Here is an 18,852-nt window from a genome sequence, read left to right as displayed (position 1 = left end):
TATGAAAACCCAGTATGCTCATTTGGACCAGCTCAATAATGGCTCTCTAGTTGATGGAAGCAATAATTCTACAACTTCTCACCCATTTATGTAGCAGCTGGTCCACCAAAGAGAATACATCAGGTGTGAGGATTTAACTAGTTGTTGTATCTTTAGTGGAAACAGTGACTAAATGTTTAAGTACAATGTACTATGATAGTTTTGTATATATTGTTTTTTTCACTACAAGGCATATCCTGTTATCTCAAGATTTTTTCCAGGATACATCACTTTTTGACTTAAATTCACTCATGAACCTTCTTTACTCTCTTATCCTTTACTGAGAAAACCTACATAAGTTGTAGTTCTGAAATGACCTCTCAGGCAATGCATCTGTAGGTAAAATGGAGAATTAGGCTTTTATTGTTTGGAAATGTTATCACCCTTACAATGAGATTCTTTCATACCTCCTGTCTGCCGTGCTGACACAGACGGCACAGGTTAAGCAAGAAATAAATTAAGCAAAGCAAGATCAATACATCTGTAGTTTCCTTGTGTTCTGGTTAATATGCCATATAGAAATAGTAACATACATTAAAATCACATTTTTTTTTTCATTCTGTAATAAGCTGTCTCTACAGACAGCTTGTCTGATAATTTTTCCTCTCCGACTAGCCCTTGAGTTGTCCTGGGTGCACATGAAAAACAGTTATCCTTTAATGATTACATTTGAGAACAACAGTATTTCTACTTGTATTTAACATGCTCTTTCTCATGCTGCTTGTAAATTGAGATGCACTCTCATAGCAGGGTAAGACTAACAAAACCCTATAAACGTGCTCATTCTTTGTTGAAAGATATAAACTGAAAAAACTTTCAAAGAATCTTAAACAATCTTACTTTTTTTTTTTAACTAAATGAGCTTCTGTAAAATGCTTTCCCTGATAATAAATGCTTTCTTAGTTACTTTTAACCAGAAGTACATAAATGAAAAGTGCTGTTGCCCACAAAGCCTAGAAGGGTGTTATAAGACCTGGGGTTGCAGTAGGACTCGTGATTTTGCAAAATCAAAATACAGGAATCCAAATTTGCAGTGAATATGCTGCCACTGTACTGAAACTCAAGGAGATGAAATGTGTATTGCTGTGGTAATATAATCAGTCAAGAAGTGGAGGCATTGACCATCTCTCTTCAAAAGAATTCTTTGTTATAACTTACATTCAGTTCAAATATAGAACTCTGTCTCAGCTTTAGCTCTTTAGGACAGTGTCAACAGATTAATTTCCAAGAAAAAATCTGTGTGGGGGGTAAGTTCTCCTCTGCAAACAGGGAATCAGAGAGAGCCCTTGTCCTGCATAAGGCTCTGAGTTGAAACAGACGTGATATAATAGAGGTGGCTTTTAGGCTGCAGCTATAAATTGCTACTTTGGTTTGGAAGAACACCATGTCTATCCAACCTCTTTCTGTGGAAGAGAGCAATGTAATCTGAGTTTTATCAGGTCACTTATTTTAGGGCTATTTTCCAGTCCAAAGCAATATTCATAAAGAAAGAGTTGTATTTGACTTTTTTGTTTGTTCCTTTCATATAACTTTAAGGTGGATCACTTCACATATAAGATTTACAGACAACCACCAAAACAAATGGAATTAGAGCAAATGAGATGGAAGGAATAGCTTTCTTTTGATGGAAGTGGGGAGTACGGAACATCAGGGGAGGGAGAAGGGAGTGAGTGACCCTTTAAACTGGAATTGCCAACATGTAGCATATTGATCTTAGCCTCACAGAGTTATATGATAGTTGCATTGTGTAAATTTCAGGATACCTGCTGTGGTTTTGTCAGTGGAATCCTTACAGTGGGGCTGTGCTGGGGAAGAAGTCAGACAGCTGTAGGTCTTGTACTACATACAGCTCTTGGAGAGTATAGGCGGCGGTCCCAAGACAAGCCTATCCTACCTGAAAAGGATTTGATCCATGTTGGTGAGAGACTCCTGGATAATTAGAATCCACTAGTGTTGAAGGAAATGAAACAGTGGTATTTGATAAGGCTAATAGAGCTGTGGCACCGTGCATCACCCCCTCCCATAACTGACTGGTGAAAGCTCATGAGGATATTGTTATCTCTCACCTTTGAAACAGTCCTGGAGCTTACCTTGGCTCACAGAGCAATGTGGTGTGTCCTTAAGATAAATGCAGGTTTTATTAAGTAGCTCTCAGACAGATCAATGACTCTCAGGTGGACAAGCAAGCAAAACAGTGGAGACGACCTGTATGAAAACATTAGAGGGAAGTAAATGTTCTGATGTAGTAATTTCTGCAGCTACTAACCCAGCAGGAACCTAAAAACGGCTCTTTCTGGCAATGCAGGCTGACTAATTCCCACTGCTGGCTAGGAGTCTTTTTGCTGACAGGGACAGTCTGTTCAAACCTTGGTCTTAATCTGAATATTTTTTTTTCTTTCATCAGCATCTGTGATTAGTTCTTAGAACAGTTGTTTCCTTGTAACTCCGGGCCTGATTGCTCATTTCTTGACTTGGCTTACTGGCCAAGTGCCAGGCACACAAATAAAAAGATGATCTATGGGTCGATTTGGTACTACCTAGTTCTCTAAGCAACAGTGCTGAAGTGAATACAATCACATAATGTAAACTCCATCATTATTTAGGAGGCTGTGTAATGTGTGTACATAAACAGAACTATACTGACTTTATGTTTTGTTAAGTTCACTTGCCTCGAGTTTTAGGTGAACCAGAGGCCAGGGTAGAAAAATAGACGAGTTTGTCTAAAAGCCTCTGAGTGTTCCTATCAACCTCTGTCAAGTGTAGCAGAGAGGTACCCGCTTCAGAGGTAACTCCTTCACAATGCCACCATCTAATCCGCCTCCACAATCTGCATTTGGATGGCTTTTGATCACAGCTTTTGTCTGCAGATTTCACCCTGACTGAACAGGATCTGATCCTTTCAAGCTATTCGTAAATATAGCAATTCATACAATTCCACCTCTTCCTTAGACATAAATTAATTAGCGCTGCAGTAATTTTTCTTTGTAAATCACAAGGATAACACTCTTACTAGGAAGAGTAATGAGAGAAATCTGCAGCAGGATGTTTTTCTATTTTAATATACCTGGTAAGATGTAAAGATGCCTGTCATATGAATGTGTATCACTGTAAATGCAGTGCAACATACAGCAAAAAATATAGTATCTATGTTAGTACCCGAATGCATGGCTATAGTGAACCATATTCACTATATGTAAGTCCATTTATCCAGGTCCTATATCCAGCTATGGCCAGAAGCAAATGTGTAGGGGAAAATTGTTAGTGAAAGGATAGGTAGAGAGTGGTCCTTTTACCAGCATAGCCACGCTGTGCTTGGTAAGAGCTGACTTAGGGATGTCCTGAGTAGGAAGCAGCAGCTGGACTGTTGTATTTACATTAAACTCTTTGAGCTTTTTTTTGTACTTAGAGACTCTTAACAATGGGCTGTATGAAGTATGTATTCTGTTATTAATTTTAAACCTGATGAGAATTTTGCCTGATGAGAAATAGGCAATACTCATTCTCTCTTTGTTTACTCTTACCATTAGAGATGTTACAGATCTCCATCATTCCTCCCACCTCCTTTCTCCACCTATTTTCCAGACTTAAGAGTTATCATCTGCATAGATTCTCCCGTGGTGGATGCTCTGCATGTGGGAATTATATAAGGACGGTGTGTGGAGGGTGAAAAGGGAAAAGTTCTTGTCTATCCAGCACATAAACAGTATAAGCTTATGACTATACCAATGCAATCAGAATGATGAACCATCCCCCACTAAACCATTCTGTCATCTGATACCGAGTAATGACAGAAAGAAAAAAAATCTGTCCAAATCCTACCCGTGCAACAAGCATTATTGTTCCTAACTCTATGGTTTCATAACAGTCTTGAGATTATTAAAATGTAGTTGAAGTAATTATGTATTGAATACAACAGGGAACATGTCTAATTTTTAAATATTAACAAATGAGGTTTTCTTGAGGCTCCAAATGCCTCTCCCAAAAGTACCAAGGTCATTTAGAGTGTCTTGACAACTTCGCCCAACCTATCTGACACACTGAGATTTACTGTGCTTCATTTTGTGGAGTAAAGGATCAAACGCGGGGTTATAAAGATCAAACTGATCAACAGTTCCAATGCTGATCTTTTTGATCAGGTCTTCATAAAGTTAATTTATAGCCAGCCCTTCACAATAGCTACCATTCCTGGTATGAGTTATTTGCAGATCTTAAAGTAGTGGCTCACACAGAATACTAACTTAAAGCATTCTGCAAAAAACGTGAGCAAATGCACTGTAAAGTCAGAGCCACATTCGTAAGGAAAATATTTTGCTGTTTAGACAGAGACACCTTTCACCTCTATGCATAATCAGTCAGTGAGCTGAGGATACGAATAAGGAGATTATTCTCCATCCCCACACTTCAGGAATTCAATCTTCACTTCTTGGTAGGACGTATTTAATGTAGTATTTTCTAAAATAATACTAAAAGACATTGAATTAATTTTTCATTCTTGGGCAAGGCCTTAACAATAATCTTCTTAAAGCATCCCAGACTTAAAGGGCTTCTTGTCTAGGTCTGAGGCAGCAGTTGCAGCAAGTGTGAGTTAGCCCAGAAAATGGTAATTTCCTGTCAAGAGCCCTCCAACAAATGTCGCTTTTATATCTGGCAAAGATCACTAGGCCCCAGTGTTTGGAGTTCAGCATGCTTAAGCACTCTTCATTAAACCGGATGTAGGGTGTGAAAGGTGATTCAGGCAGCATGGGCAGGCATCCGCCCAGATGGCGATGCTTTGGACACTCCAACAAGGCTGAATAGATGCTTCATTGGGTGAGTTAATAGTCAGGCAGGGGCCAATGAGTACTTTAAAAATATTGTCTTTCAATAGTCTCTTCACTGTAGGGAAAAAGAAGTCACTGACTCATTTGCGATTAGCTGACCTACCATTACAAAACTTTCCGTCTTGCATTCAGTCATAACAGAATTTATTGTAAAATCCTAGATATTTAGAGTCCATGTTATTTTCAAGCAATTATTCCTTTTACATTCATGACACACTCATAAACACAGCTGCATCGGGTGAGCCTGATGAGGGGGAAAAGCAGAGCACTGTATCCTGTCCCCTTATGCACAGCCATTACCTCTGCCTTCCAGAAGCCTCAGCATGGTCTCTTGACTGCAAATAGGAAGGGGATTATCTTTCCTTTCACTGCATCCTGAAGTTCATTCTGGGAGCCAAGGTTTCAATCCCAAAACAGCACAGTTTTTGTGTGTCCAAACTACCTAGAAGACATTAGGTTGCTTCCCCACATAAAGTGATCTACAGCTAGGAGATCCAGCACATCCCCACCATTCATTTTGTTTGTTTTGCAGATATATTGAAGTTTCACAGTCTACAAAATATAAGCAAATAAAAGCCCCAGAAAATATAAGCAGTAAATGTAAGCCCAGGGGGCGTGAAAGCAAGTAATTCCTCTATTCTGAAAGTCACATCAAGGGAAAATTGCACCAGGTCAGGAGAGCAAAGCATTCTGTTACGGTTAACAGGGCCAATCAAATCAGTTGTTGTATTGGGAAGAGATGAGAGAATCATTGATGTAGTATGGAATAAGTATAGATTAATCTCTTTCTAAATATACTACTTAATACAAAAATTCAGTGATTTGAGGTATAGATCAGTGGGTTAGGAAAGCAAAGATCATGACAATTGTTTTCAAGTAAAACACTACTGAAGTCAAAGCAGTGTGTTTCTAACTTGGCCCACATCTTGCACCTCCACAGATGACATTCAGAAAAGAAGAAATGTATTGTTTTGTATGGTGTGTTTTGTTGTGTTGGTTTTTGTTTCCCGATCCCCACCCCCCAGTAATAGGTCCTGGTCTTGGCTCCTGCCATCTACCATCTCAAAACATTTTGTACACAGTTGAACATTTCCCAGCATATGAGACCTGCCAGGAAAAACAGCATATGGAGTCAACAGCTATGAAAAAGGGACTTTTATTTAACACAGGTCAACCTAATACACTAATATAACCTAATTAATGGGCTGCGGGAGGAAGGAAAGAGCCATCTTCTAAGGATCACTCATCTGTTGTTCTAAATACTTAGGTTTCACAAATCGAGGTTTGATAAACTCTCCTGGAGGCTGCAGACAGAACACAGATGACTCACTGTTATTAGATGCCTGATTTTTTGACAGCTAAAGTTAGGTGAGACAAATTGGACTCTGAAGCTATAGCAAACCACGTGACAGATTGTTCTCTCTGAATTTGTAATGGCAGAAGCTTTGTTCATCAGGATGTTGAGATGAAGGCGGTCAGCAGGCATAAGCATGACAGTGACTTCAACATATTGCCTGTTCATGTCTGCATTCTAAATCCATTAACTATTCTTCCAGGAGATAAAATATGAAAATTATTCAACTTCTTCTGGAACCTTATGCTTATTTAGAATACTTGCAAGTTGGTTGTTTCTTGACAGAGTGTCTGTCTTTATTATGTTGAGTTAAAAAAGAGAGCCATGATCCTAAATTCAAATCTCCTTATGTCAAACCAGGAAGCTTGAGTTTCATTGTTGCTGGATACTGGCAAGTCTTCCGTTGTGCAGAAGGTTCTAAAAACCCAAGAAGTATGAAAACTGATTCTTCTGGAAGGGAATATAAAGCTTTCTGCAGTCAGTACCTAAGCTCTGTCGAATTTTTCTACTGAAAAGTCTCTCAGTGGGGTGAAGGTGGAAATTTAGATGATCTTGTACAGACATGTTGACAGAGTTGCCAATATAGCTTATACTGATAGCTGTATTAGCAGTTCTAGTTGTAGCTCTGACATGCCGGTACGGTGCTGCCATTTACTAGCCTTTTTCAGCAGCTGATTGCACAGGTGATGTGCTGTATATGCTAAATAATGCAGCGGACAACTTTGATCTCTTCCCTCTCATCTGCTAACTGGTCTGTCTCTGCGGGACACAGTGGAATATGCTAAATCGCAAACTGCAGTGTATTGGCCAAAAATAGTCTTCTCTTTCTCCTACTTAATTAGGAGTGGCCAGCATGTGGCTTTTGAGCTGTTCAAGTACATTTGCCAAGGCAGGGCTGCCTTCTTGGCTGCGGTCTGAAGGGAGTCAGCAGAAACTCCTCATGGAGACACTGCTGTAATTGCCTCGGGGACCCACATATGCAACTGATTAATGCCACCCGCATCCAGCAGTGGAGTAATGTAATGAGACCCCTTGGGAATCGCTGCCATCTCCCTCTGTTGAACAACTCCAGCAGCTCTTCCCACAGCCACCCAAAACGTGGCGAAGTAGCTTTACAGTCCCCAGCTGTACGAAGATTTAGCATGCATTTTGCAAGTTTTCTAAGAGTCAGACGCAGGAGAGGTGGCAGTCCTACTCTGGTGACAGCTTCTAGTCAAGGAAATGTCACAGTTTCAAACATCCAATATGAATGAAACTTAAAATCACAACACCTTTTGTGTAAAAGGTGCGGCCCTGTCTATATGGATCCATTCACCGCCGTTCTGCCATGTTCACTGTGTCCATCTGGGGCACCTAGAAACCATCTTGCCTAGCAGGTATAAAAAGTAGAAGATCTGAAGGTACACAGCTGGTCAATGGGAACAGGGATCCTCACCATCTCTGCAATGCAGATGGATAATATGAGGGCAAAGTGGGGAAAGCTATTTCTTAAGCAGAGCACACAGATGATCCACTCTTTTAAGACAGCAATAAATAAATACATGTAAAGCAAACACTTATAAGCACAGTTTTCTTCCTCTTGGTTGGGCAGCCTGTGGCTACAGGGAGCAAATGCTGTTCTCTGTTTTCTTGCTTATCCTTATCCTCAGCACATCTTCTCCTTAGTGGGAGGCATTTGTCAAACTTCTTTGGTTTCTAGTTTCCAACTGTCACTGCGAACAGCTGGGGAATAGAGAGATTCTTCTTCTGCATGCCTCTTTTTGTAAGTTCTCCAATTAGCTGCCCACTCTGAGGCCAGACCATAGTATTCTTTTCCAGAAACTGGCAGGGTGGCTTGTGAACATTTGAAATGGAAGGCACCTTTCCAGTAATAAAGATACTTTTGCTCTCCTCCCTCAAAAGCTATTTGAATGACCAGGACTCAGAACAATTAATGCTGTTTTTTATTTTGTTTTGTTTTGTTTTTACTGAATAGCAACTTTCTCAGTTGTGAGGAAAATATTAGACAAATTCAATTTATTGTTCTGCTGCCAGATATACCTGCCAGTAGCTTGCTCTTCAATGTTTAAATCGTAGAATCATTGTATGGTTAGGGTTGGAAGGGACCTTTAAGTTCCAACCCCCGGCTATAGGCAGGGACACCTCCCTCTAGACCAGGTTGCTCAAAGCCCCATCCAGCCTGGACTTGAATGCCTTCAGGGAGGGGGAAACTTTGTGACTCCTTTGCAAGACTCCCTCTCATACTTTGCTTCGACTTCAGGCACTTGTTATACGATATTCTACCTTCAGTATCATAAAGGTTTTGGAGGGCTGCTCAATCATACAGTTTTGTTTATGCTAAACAAGGTTATGTGATACCACCAGCTCTCAGCACCAGCCCTTACTTTAAAATTAAGTATGTGGTAAATAATTCTTCATTTTTCTCCTTTGTTGTAGTACCCTTTCAACAGCCCAACATCAAGAATGGAGCCCTGTTTGATGAGCAGTACTCCAAGGCTGCATCCCACACCAGTGACTCCTCGCTGGCCGGAGGTGCCGGCTGCGAACTCCTGCTACACGAGCCCACCCATGCACTCCACAAGATACGGCAATTCTAGTGACATGTACACCCCTCTGACTACGCGCAGAAATTCCGAATATGAGCACATGCAACACTTTCCTGGCTTCGCCTACATCAATGGGGAAGCCACCACAGGTTGGGCTAAATGAAAATGACTGGTATCGGTGAAGCCCGTATTCTTAACAGAGCTGTACAAACTTGATAGTATGTGGGACTTCACATGGACATTCCTGAAGGGAGGCGAAGATGGAAAAGATCCTGGGAAGATAAATGTAGTTCATAACGTGGGCAGATTGCAGACCAGTGTGACTGAATGTTCCTGTAGCCGAAAAACATTTTTGTGCTATTCTAGACATCTTTTTAGGCCAACCTGTGCCTTTTCTAATTCCGGCATGTGGGCCAACCCTGTGTGATGTCAATGTCAGTGAGCCATTCCCCCCCCTCTTATTGACAAACATTAATGAGTCTTACAAAAAAAGTACTGGAATGGGATCTATTTATGATTTGTGTTAAAGACAGGAAATTCACTCTCAGCAGAACTCTGACATCTGTTCTTCTTTTAGGCTTTCAGTGCATTTCTTAAAAACCATTCTGCCAAGTCATCATCTGTTCGCATCACTTCTTCTACCTGGCTCCTTAAAGGACATGTGTTGTGTAGATTTCAGTTTACACCTAACTTTGTATATTGATGCACCTTTCTGTTGATCCAGTAACTTTACAAAAGAGAAGAAAACACATGTAGCATTGAATTATCCACTGCCTTAATTTGACTATTATTGTATATGTATTTGTGTTAAGTTTGCACAATCTGGAAAAAAATCTAACTTCTCTGGTCAGTAATGACAACGTTAAGGATGGACTTGGGGACTGGGAAGATATTGGATTCAGAGCCACATATGTTAAATGTGATGATATGAAGCAATTATGTAAAAAAGACAATGCAAACACGAATATTCATTGGATTACCTATTGACAGACATGAAAATACTCCCTCGATTCCTTCATGTGGTGATAACTTCTACAAAAGCAAAATTCAAAGCTGTGCCTTTGAACTTATTCTGTACTGTGTATGTGTGGAAAAATGTATTGTATTTTGGGGAGAACTTTTCTTAGACATTTTCTGTCGGATTTGTAGCTATTTGTGAGTTTTTGTTAGATTTTATTAACATAGCTTTTTCTTCTGTATTATAAAATGCACCAAGCAACTGTGGTGGACTTATTACCCTATGGGTAAGAAATAAATAAATGGAGATATGACATCAGACATTTTAGCAATTGTTTTGTAAATAAAATCTTTGATAGCACTCAGTCTGATAATAACCACATTTATGCCTAAAATGGACATAAGTGTTTGTACAGTTGTGCAAGATATATGAGGGATTTTCATGCTCAAATAAAGATCTTGAAATTGAATAGACACCATTTAAATTTACTTACATACAGAAGCTGCAAACCTTCAAAAAATCCTGCAAGTGATAATGTATTTTTTTATCCAGCAAATGACTTGTGAACGTGTATAACCAACAGGAAGTGAGCAGTCCTCCACCTGTGCTTCCAGCTACGGGCAACTCCACTCCGTTTGCCAGCTGATGACTTTATATTGTTTGGTTTGTGTCCTGCTACTGTTGCTTACCTATGTCTGGATATTCACACAGGCAGGTAAGATATGCTGTTTTATTTTCTTTACTGTAACTTATAACAAAGATGTTGCCACTGGAATACCGGAAATAGGAAATTTCGTCTTCCTTAGACGATCAAATAAAGTTGCAAAATGCTCAGAAACTGTGTATTCAACCAGCCAGCAAGCTAGTGAGCATTTGGGCTGGAAAGTAACTATGGGAATGAATCGGAAATCTTCAAGAATTGAGGGACAGTGGGTGTTCCAGGCCAGGTTTAGCAACTGTTCAGGCTCTTAAACATTCAGTCAAGGTCCTGGTAGGGTTGTCAGAAACATAGCAGGAGCCTACCTCCACTGTTAGGTACCCGATGAAAATCTTGTTTCCTAGGTGTCACAGACCTTTTGAAATTTTCCTCATGTAACCTGGTGATATTACCTAATATACATTCACTCTTCACTTTCATTAAGTGAGGGCAGGACAGGAGAGATTGTGTCTAGGATAACTCATTTATTTAATCTCATTCAAGCTACCTTCAGGCAAAATTGTCCACACATGAAAAAGGTAAGTCGTGGGGAGGATTTAACAGCCTGTCTTTAGCAGCTAGAGTTTTATTGTGCTTGAGACCGAAGTCCTGCTTTGCATTTTTTTACTGAAGGTGCTTGAATCAAAGCACTGATTCTGGCCTATTAATTATTAACAAGCAAAGAAATACCTGCCTCGTCAGGACTGTGAGAAATGAATATGGAAAAGGCAGTCGCTATAATGAAAAAAATCCACTTTCTCTTCCTAAATGAATTCCAAATCTCTGCATTGCTTCACATCCAACAAACCCACAGCGATGCCTTCATTTATTTCCTATCATTGGAACACTCCATTAATCTCCAGTTACCTGAAGGACTGCTGACCACGGCCTGCCGTGGTCTCTTCAAGAACTGGATGTATTGATGAGACATTTGTGGGCAGGAGTTACCATGAACTCAAAAGCTGGAACTCAGTTACCTTGCCTTGAAGAGCATTGGAGATTGTCAGGGAGGTTGTTCAGGAAGAAGGGTGGATACTGAACATGTGTCAGTACCAGAAATAATACAGGATTTATGAGTGGAGAACTGTACCACTGTGTGAGAAGTGCTGGGAAAGGGAATTCTGACCAACAGCAGCAGCATCAAAGTTCTGTAATCAAGAAAGACCCTTAGAACTGTCCTTTTCACTATCAGTCAGAGCTTGGATTTTTTAAATCTTTTGCAAAAGGACCCCTGCAGTCTTTCTTTAAAAATATACATTGGATGCCACAGGAGACTGAACATATGCTTTCAGCTACCTTTGAACAATTTCTTCAGGAGGGCTTTGAAATTTAAACTGGACATTCATGTGGAGCAATATATAGATCACCGAGCACAGCTCTACAAAGGTCACCATCACCATCTGTGTCAGCAGCTCTGCAAGGGAAAGCAGGCCCCCTCCTTGACCACTGCAGGTCAGAGCCCATCATATTAATATAAACCATCACAGCTTTCAGGTCACAGGGGTACGTACCAGGCTGTGAAGTGTGGTGGCTCAAGAGAGGATGATAACCTCTGGGTAGAATGGTTGGTTATGGGCAGGAATCTCTTAAATCATCCTAGTACATCCCTTCCCCTTCCCCTTCCCTCTCCTCCCCCTTCCCCTTCCCCTTCGCCTTCCCCTTTCCCTTCCTTTCTTACTTCCTTCCTCTTTCTTATTCTTTCTTTCTCTTTCTCTTTTTTCTTTTTCTCTTCTTTTTCTCTTTGCTAGTCTTCTCTCTTCTCACATTTTCTAACATGTTCATGCATTATTTTATTTTTTCATAGTCTAAAATATATAAGAATATATATGTAAGAAATACAATATAAGATGTATTATAGCACAACTAACATATGTAACATATCTGTGTATTTATATAGCTATATACACACAAACATGTATGTACGTATGCATATAAAAATCCACTACAGTTCTTCAAGATTTTTCATTACCAGATAGAAAAAAGACTCAGCGGGGGAAGAGCAGTGAGAACTCCATTCACAGGCATGAATCCTGTTTTTGTCAGGCTACCTCTTGCTGCTAAGGTCACTACCCTTTGACAAAAATGGCCTCTGACCTCCCCAGCCTCACAATTCTGTTGTGACTGACCCTGAAACCCATGAAATTCAGGGGCAGACATTGCTTTGGAAGGTTTAGATAAAGCTGACTAACATGGGAAGGGCTCATGGTATGCACTCATCTGAAAAGGTCTGGCAGTTCTTTGGTAGACGATGCAATTTATTCCGTCCCCCTCTTTCACTGAAATCCTAATCCTTCATATGCTGCCTAAAGTGGAAACCAAAATGCAGCAATGATGAATAACAATGTGCCTTTAAAGGTTCAGTAACAGTTTTTTAGCCTTTATTTTTTAGTTTTTTTTTTTTAATAAGTAAAAAGATTCCAATTGACCATGTACAGATGAAATGAGTATTTTACTGTGCTGTGAGGTAAATCTAAGCAGGCTTATGCTTTGTAAGAGAAAAGTAAATCAAACAAGCAAAGGACTATTTTGACTATGTTTCTTCCAGAAGCTGCATTAATATACACATGGTCTTGCTTCAAAAAAAAAAAAAAAAAAAAAAAAAAAAAAAAAAAAAAGGATGCACACTTCAAATTGGATTTTGCTACTCCTTGCAGTCCAAAGACTCTGTTTTTGCATCTCAGATCAACCCACTGAAGAAAGAAGCCCTAACCAGAATATTCAGATCCTAGTACAGCTCTGCATCTTAGACACATACAGGTGTTTACAGACCAGCACAGGTATATAATACAGACACAGTTTTATTATGGTGAAGTTTTATTGTTAACTTCAGTATATTACTTTCAGCTATCCAAACAGTGGATTTTGACAATAGGGCATTTTGAGGATGGAAATAAGCCCCATCTTCTTAACTGTAGCTTAAACCTGGAGTCTTGTAGTGCTCTGTAGAGATGTAGCCAACCTGTGAGCTGACACTGCAGACTTCTCACCCAGCATGTGGTGTTGGCCCACTCTGCCCTCCCAGATCTCAAGAGCAAAACCCAACACTGGGGAGACACTGGGATCTCAACCCCACACCTTCTGCCTGCTCACACCCACGTGAACACCCTATAGAGAGTATATTAAACCCCTATGAAAGGGCAGACAGGTGGTTTGGGGAAGGTAGTCGTGCTGTCTCACAGAAGGGATGCATGGGCCTTGTGGTGTGTGGGCCTACAAACCCCAGGGGGTGCACTGCCCTGGTCTGCCATCTCATATGGGTTTTGTTTTGCTCCCAAATGTTATCATGAAGCCCCACTTCAGGGACCAGACAGACACTTTGCCCTGCAGTGGCCCAGGAACACTCAGCCTGTGGGCTCAGACTGGCAGCAGGCGCCATTTTGCACAGGGCAGATGGGTAATGGGGCCCTGCTATCCTCATGCAGAGAGGCTGCCCTGAAGCCATCATGCACCAGAGCAGCCACCCCTGAGCATGGAACAGGTGCAGCAGAGGCGCCATGAAATGCTCGGTGTGAGCGCTGTGCCTGAACATTGCGGGAAGGCATGTGCCCACACTGGAGCAGGTTATTTGCTTTGTAGCACTAGAGGGGCAGGTAGCACAGAAGCAGGGAGGATTAGGACAAGCCTAGCGAGGAGGCTAAGTGTCAGGGTGTCCTTGTGTCGCTGGATAACCGGGGGGCCTACGGGTCTCCAACCCACATCTATATCTCGCTCCACCGCCCTTCTCACCAGCCGCCGTGCGGGCTGCCCACTGCGGACTACAATACCCATCATGCCGCGCGGCACAAAGCCCTCCGCGCACGCAGCACCACCTCGCTTAGCATGCCGGGAGCCGTAGTCCTCTCCTAGGGACTGGGCGGAGAGAGAAGGAAAGCAGCCAATAGGAGGGCGCCGGGGTGCGGGCGCCCACTCCTAGCGGCCAATAGCGTTCGGGCACTGCCTGCCAGTCAGAACGGTTTCCACGGGGAGCGTCGCGTCACATTGCGTAGCGTTACGTCACGTCGCGTCAGGGGGCGCGGGGCAGGAGGTCGGGCGCGGCGGCTGCCGGCGTCGGCGGCCATGGAGCTGGGCGCGGTGCTGGAGGCCGTGGAGGGGCACGGCGCCGCCGCCGAGGCTGCGGAGCGGGCTCTGCTGCGGTACAACGAGGAGGTAACGGGATGGGGGGGGGGGAAGGAGGGAGCCGGGTGGTTCCCGCTGCCACGCCCCGGAGCTCTGCCCACCGGAGCTGCTGTCTCGCTCTGCTTTTCCACTGTACGTGCGGCGTGAGGGCTGTCGTGAGGGCTGTCCTGCGGCCTGCCGGCACGTAGCCCTCGGCAGAGGCTCAGGGACAGCCCCGGAGTGCCTCGGTCCAGTGCTGCGCTCCCCCGGCCCGTTCCCGCTGCTGTGCGGGGGGCTGAGCCGCCCTCGGGCAGGGCTGTGCCGGGCGGCCTCCCACCTACCCGCTGCCGGCGCGGGGTTTGGCTCTGGGTGCGATCCGAACGCAGCAGTGTGGAGCTGGGAGTCTGCCGGAATTCAGGGCTTCGTTACAGGAACGAACGGTTTTTTGTTCGAGATTCCCTGCATGCGGCGGGGGGGGGGGGGGGTTGGAAATTGGTGATCCTCGAGGTCCCTTTCAATCCAAGCCATTCTGCGTTTCTGTCATTCCCGTCGCTGAGGTGAGGGGAAAAATCTCACGTGGGTTGGTGTATTACTGCGTGAAGTCCAAAGGTGGAGACTGCAGCATCCAAAGGGTGCTGCCTCTGAAGGGCTGCTATCTGGAGTCCGCCGGGCTCCTGCTTTAGCTCTTTGACTTCTAAGGAACCTTCAGTCTCCTGTGTCCACTCTCTGAAATGACCCTGTGTTAAATGTGTTGTTAGAAAGCGTGTGTGTGCACGCATCGCTTCTTGTGCTTGCTGCTCTGTGCGCCGTGCCTTCACGGGAGCTTCCCCAAATGAGTTTTTAGGCTTAGGTGGAATTCTCAAGGACGGTGAGAGCTGGCACACTTTTCTGCTCAGGGATTTCTGGCTTTTTAAGCAGACTGCTAGAGTTACGTGTGTGGCTCAGTGCTTCTTTTGAAGTGGATCTCAGCACGACGTTTCACTTACTGTGTTTGTTGTTCAGAGTTTTGCCTTAATGCTTCCCACGTCTATTTCTGTGCAGTGTAAATGGCTCAGATAGATTACTGGGGGGAGGTCAGCAAAGACTGGGCGGAGTACTCCAGATTCCAGGTCTTCCTTCTGTTTCTTAGTCTATGCTTTCACTGAAGAGGAGTGGTAAATGTAGTTTTAAGGTGCAGGGTGCTATAGAAAAGCTGAGAGAACTCGACAGGAGAGCACACCTGGCCCATTTGCAATGATTATTCCAAATCTCTGTTCCTTCTCTTATTATTCCTCTCTTGTTAATCTTCTCTTGGTTATCTGTTCAACAGTCCCTGTTAGATGTCCTTGATTTGCATCTTCCTGAATTTGTGTGGTTTGCTGGTGGTGCTGAGCTCATTTAGGGCTGAAGCACCTCTCCTACAAAGACAGGCTCAGGGAGCTGGGCTTGTTCAGAGAGGGCTGCAGGAAGACCTCTGCAGCCTTCCAGTATTTAAGAGGGGATTATAAAAAAGGACAGTAATAAACTTTTTACTTGGGTAGATAGCGATAGGACAAAGGGGAATGGTTTTAAGCTTAAGGAGGGAAGATTTAGACTGGATGTCAGAGGGAAGTTCTTTCCTGTGAGAGTGGTGAGGTGCTGGCATGTGGATGCCCCATCCCTGGAGGTGTTCAAGGCCAGGTTGGATGGGGCCCTAGGCAGCCTGGTCTAGTATTAAATGGAGAGGATGGTGGCCCTGCCTGTGGCGGGGGGTTGGAGCTTGATGATCCTTGGGGTCCCTTCCAACCCAAGCAATTCAGTGATTCCTGCCACCCTTAGCTTAGAAGTTCTTCAATGTCATTAACTCATATTACTACTGTTTTGCACCAGCAGCAAGGTAACTGAAGCTGTTGGTCAGAGACACTTGTGAATCCTTTGCTGTTGGGTGGAGTGGGAAAAGCACGCTGGTTGACATGGCTGCTCTCTTTAGCTGAGACTGGTTTTAATCAGACCTTGAAAGTTTTGTAACTTACCAGCTGATGTTTGTGCATAACAAATGTAATTTCTTTTTTGAACAGAATCGAGCCGTTTTCAGATTTGATCCAGCAGATGAAGATAAAAGAAAGGTAAGTAAAATAGGCTGTTGAATTCCATTTGTGCTCTGCTTAGAAACACAACAAAGGGAAACAAAAACTCCAGCAAAAATCCCTGTCTCAAATAAAGTAGTAACGGAGAATCCCATAAGTAATTTCCTGAAGTCCACATTTGGTGGAAGAAAAATAAAGATACAAAAATTTTGCAAGACGTTTTTGTGTTCTTTCCTTTCAGTAGGTAGCACTATCCCAGTATTTCCTGTGTACGTTAGATAGGTGAGTAGTAGGTGCTGAGATGAGGAGATAAGCATAGAGCTGTGAAGCTGTAAGGGAGACAGTGCTGCAGAAGAGTGCTCCCCCAAGGGAAGCTGTCATCATCAGAACACACGCTGAGTGAGTGAGGCTGCCGAGGTGGGAAATGTTTGTTTTGTAGCTTGGAGCTGTGCAGGTGTGTCAGGGCCTAACAGCTCCCATGGGATTCATGCGCATCTTTGTGATTAAGGCTTCAACTGCCCTTGACTGCCACCCCCTGTTATCTTTATGTCATAATATGTAATGACAACCCCCTTTTTTTTTCTGTCGAATTAGATTTCTGGACTGATTTCTATATTTGTTTGTAAAATGTTGATGAGTGAATGAGGTTATATACTTCCTCTGCTTTGATTTCAAGCTTTAAGTTTATTTCAGAATTAGTGTTTCTGTTAGAGTGGCGCGTCTCCAGTTGGACACGCATTGATTCACTCCACAATTTTTGTGCAGAATCTAAATATTTTCAAGTCTTGAATCATTTCTTTGGTAGAAATGAGTGAGATGGTAAGATGGTCTTTCTGTCCTTTGCATTTCCAAGACCATGAGCCACGCATGCAGCAATCCTAGGCTACAGTTCTTTGTGATACGAATATCTCGTGCCCAAGAATGAAGTCAAGCTACAAAAGGCCTTCAAGTGTGTGGTTCAACACAAAAGCAGGACGGAAAGTTCTGTGAACTGCAGTATGTGCTGCTGTTGTCTCTGGTAAATTGAAGTAAAACAAGAACAAATGTTGTGTAGAAGTCTTCCCCACAGTGTTCCTATGGAATAGGTTTGTTTCGCAAACTTGGGAGCTCCCTGAAAGTGTCTTTTCATGCTGTATGTTATAGAACAGCTGTTACAGACTTAATGAGATTTGATATTTTTTTCACTGTTGGTGTGTGTGTCGCTTTCTTGGTTTGGATTTAGATCTGTGTTATATGCAGAGTTACAGCAGGATTTTTATGGGCAACACGTCTACTTTTGGAAGTTTCGATCAATACTGAATGCTATAGTTGAGCAATAGCCAGTATGACAAAACTGTCAAGCCTGTGTGTTTGTAAGCTTAGCATTGTAGAGGTGGGCATAGAGGTCAGTAATGTTTTATTCAGTGCCCTAAGCCTGTTGCTGTAGTTGGTTAGGGTTTCTGGTTTGATAAGATGTACTCTGAAAGCACTTGATAGAATTTTAACTTCAGTTGGCTACATTCTTGCCCATTTTGGGGGCAAATTGTTGTTCTCTCTGTGACATTAATTTAAGGTTCAACACAGGTCATCAAGGAATATTCAAGACAGTAAACGGGCTTAACAGTCCTGCACTAAACAATGGTTTTCTTGCATAAGTTTGTTTTTGTACTGTTACTTTCTTGATTAAAAGTACCTTTAACGAAGTGCATTGGTCACATAGGAGTAAGGCAGCTTTTGGTTGTACGTGCATGGTAATGAAAAGCTGCATGGTTGTGTTGTTGTTGTTGAATCCACCCTCATCGTTCTCTAAAAAGCAGATGATAAAAATATTCGGTTTCAGCTGAAATCGAGTTAATAGCACAGCCAGAGCAGGTGGCCTGAATTAGGCAGGGGATCGTTCCACACCCTAGTACATTAAGGGGAAGGCTTAAAGCTGTGGTGAGTTGACTGGGGACATGGCTGGGGGCTCCTGGGGGTTGGTTGGCAGGTGGTGAGGCACAGTATTGCTGGTGAGTAGGCAGTTGTGTTGTTGTTGGCTGTTGGTTGGTGGACGGTAAGTGCATTACAGCTATATATATTATCACTGCGTTTCCACTTCTGTTTTTCTTTTCTGGCTTAGTAAATGGCTTCTATCTCAACCCATGAGTTCTATTTTGTTTCTCATTCTCTTCCTCATCCCACCTGGGGGTATGAGTGAGTGAGTGGCTCTGTGGTGTTTAGCTACCTGCTGGGCTAAACCACAGCGAAGACCTCTGAAGAGATGCCACAGAAAAACTGTATGGTCCTAAAGCTTCAGAAGGCATACATGCAATTATCAAA

The 18,852-nt window shown here is 42.8% G+C and overlaps 2 protein-coding genes across 4 annotated transcripts in view; both read left to right on the top strand.

Annotated features, from left to right (window-relative positions):
- RFX4 (regulatory factor X4) overlaps positions 1-10,037 on the top strand; it is a 91,247-nt gene extending 81,210 nt beyond the window's left edge. For both annotated transcript variants that reach the window (XM_004937813.5, XM_040702998.2), the window contains one exon: positions 8,650-10,037. In XM_004937813.5, coding sequence (XP_004937870.2) covers positions 8,650-8,922 — 273 coding nt within the window. In that variant the 3' untranslated portion in view covers positions 8,923-10,037. The remainder of the gene's footprint in view (positions 1-8,649) is intronic.
- Positions 10,038-14,441: 4,404 nt separating this feature from the next.
- Positions 14,442-18,852, top strand: part of RIC8B (RIC8 guanine nucleotide exchange factor B) — a 33,348-nt gene continuing 28,937 nt past the window's right edge. The window contains exons 1-2 of one of the 2 annotated variants that reach the window (XM_416305.8): positions 14,442-14,560; positions 16,546-16,593. In XM_416305.8, coding sequence (XP_416305.3) covers positions 14,471-14,560; positions 16,546-16,593 — 138 coding nt within the window. In that variant the 5' untranslated portion in view covers positions 14,442-14,470. Of the gene's footprint in view, positions 15,378-16,545; positions 16,594-18,852 lie in introns of both variants that reach the window. The other variant, XM_046908932.1, reaches the window with a different exon arrangement.

The sequence above is a fragment of the Gallus gallus genome, chromosome 1 (assembly GCF_016699485.2).
Source record: "Gallus gallus isolate bGalGal1 chromosome 1, bGalGal1.mat.broiler.GRCg7b, whole genome shotgun sequence".
In the NCBI taxonomy this organism is placed as follows: domain Eukaryota; kingdom Metazoa; phylum Chordata; class Aves; order Galliformes; family Phasianidae; genus Gallus; species Gallus gallus.
This window is presented reverse-complemented; position numbering and strand designations above follow the sequence as displayed.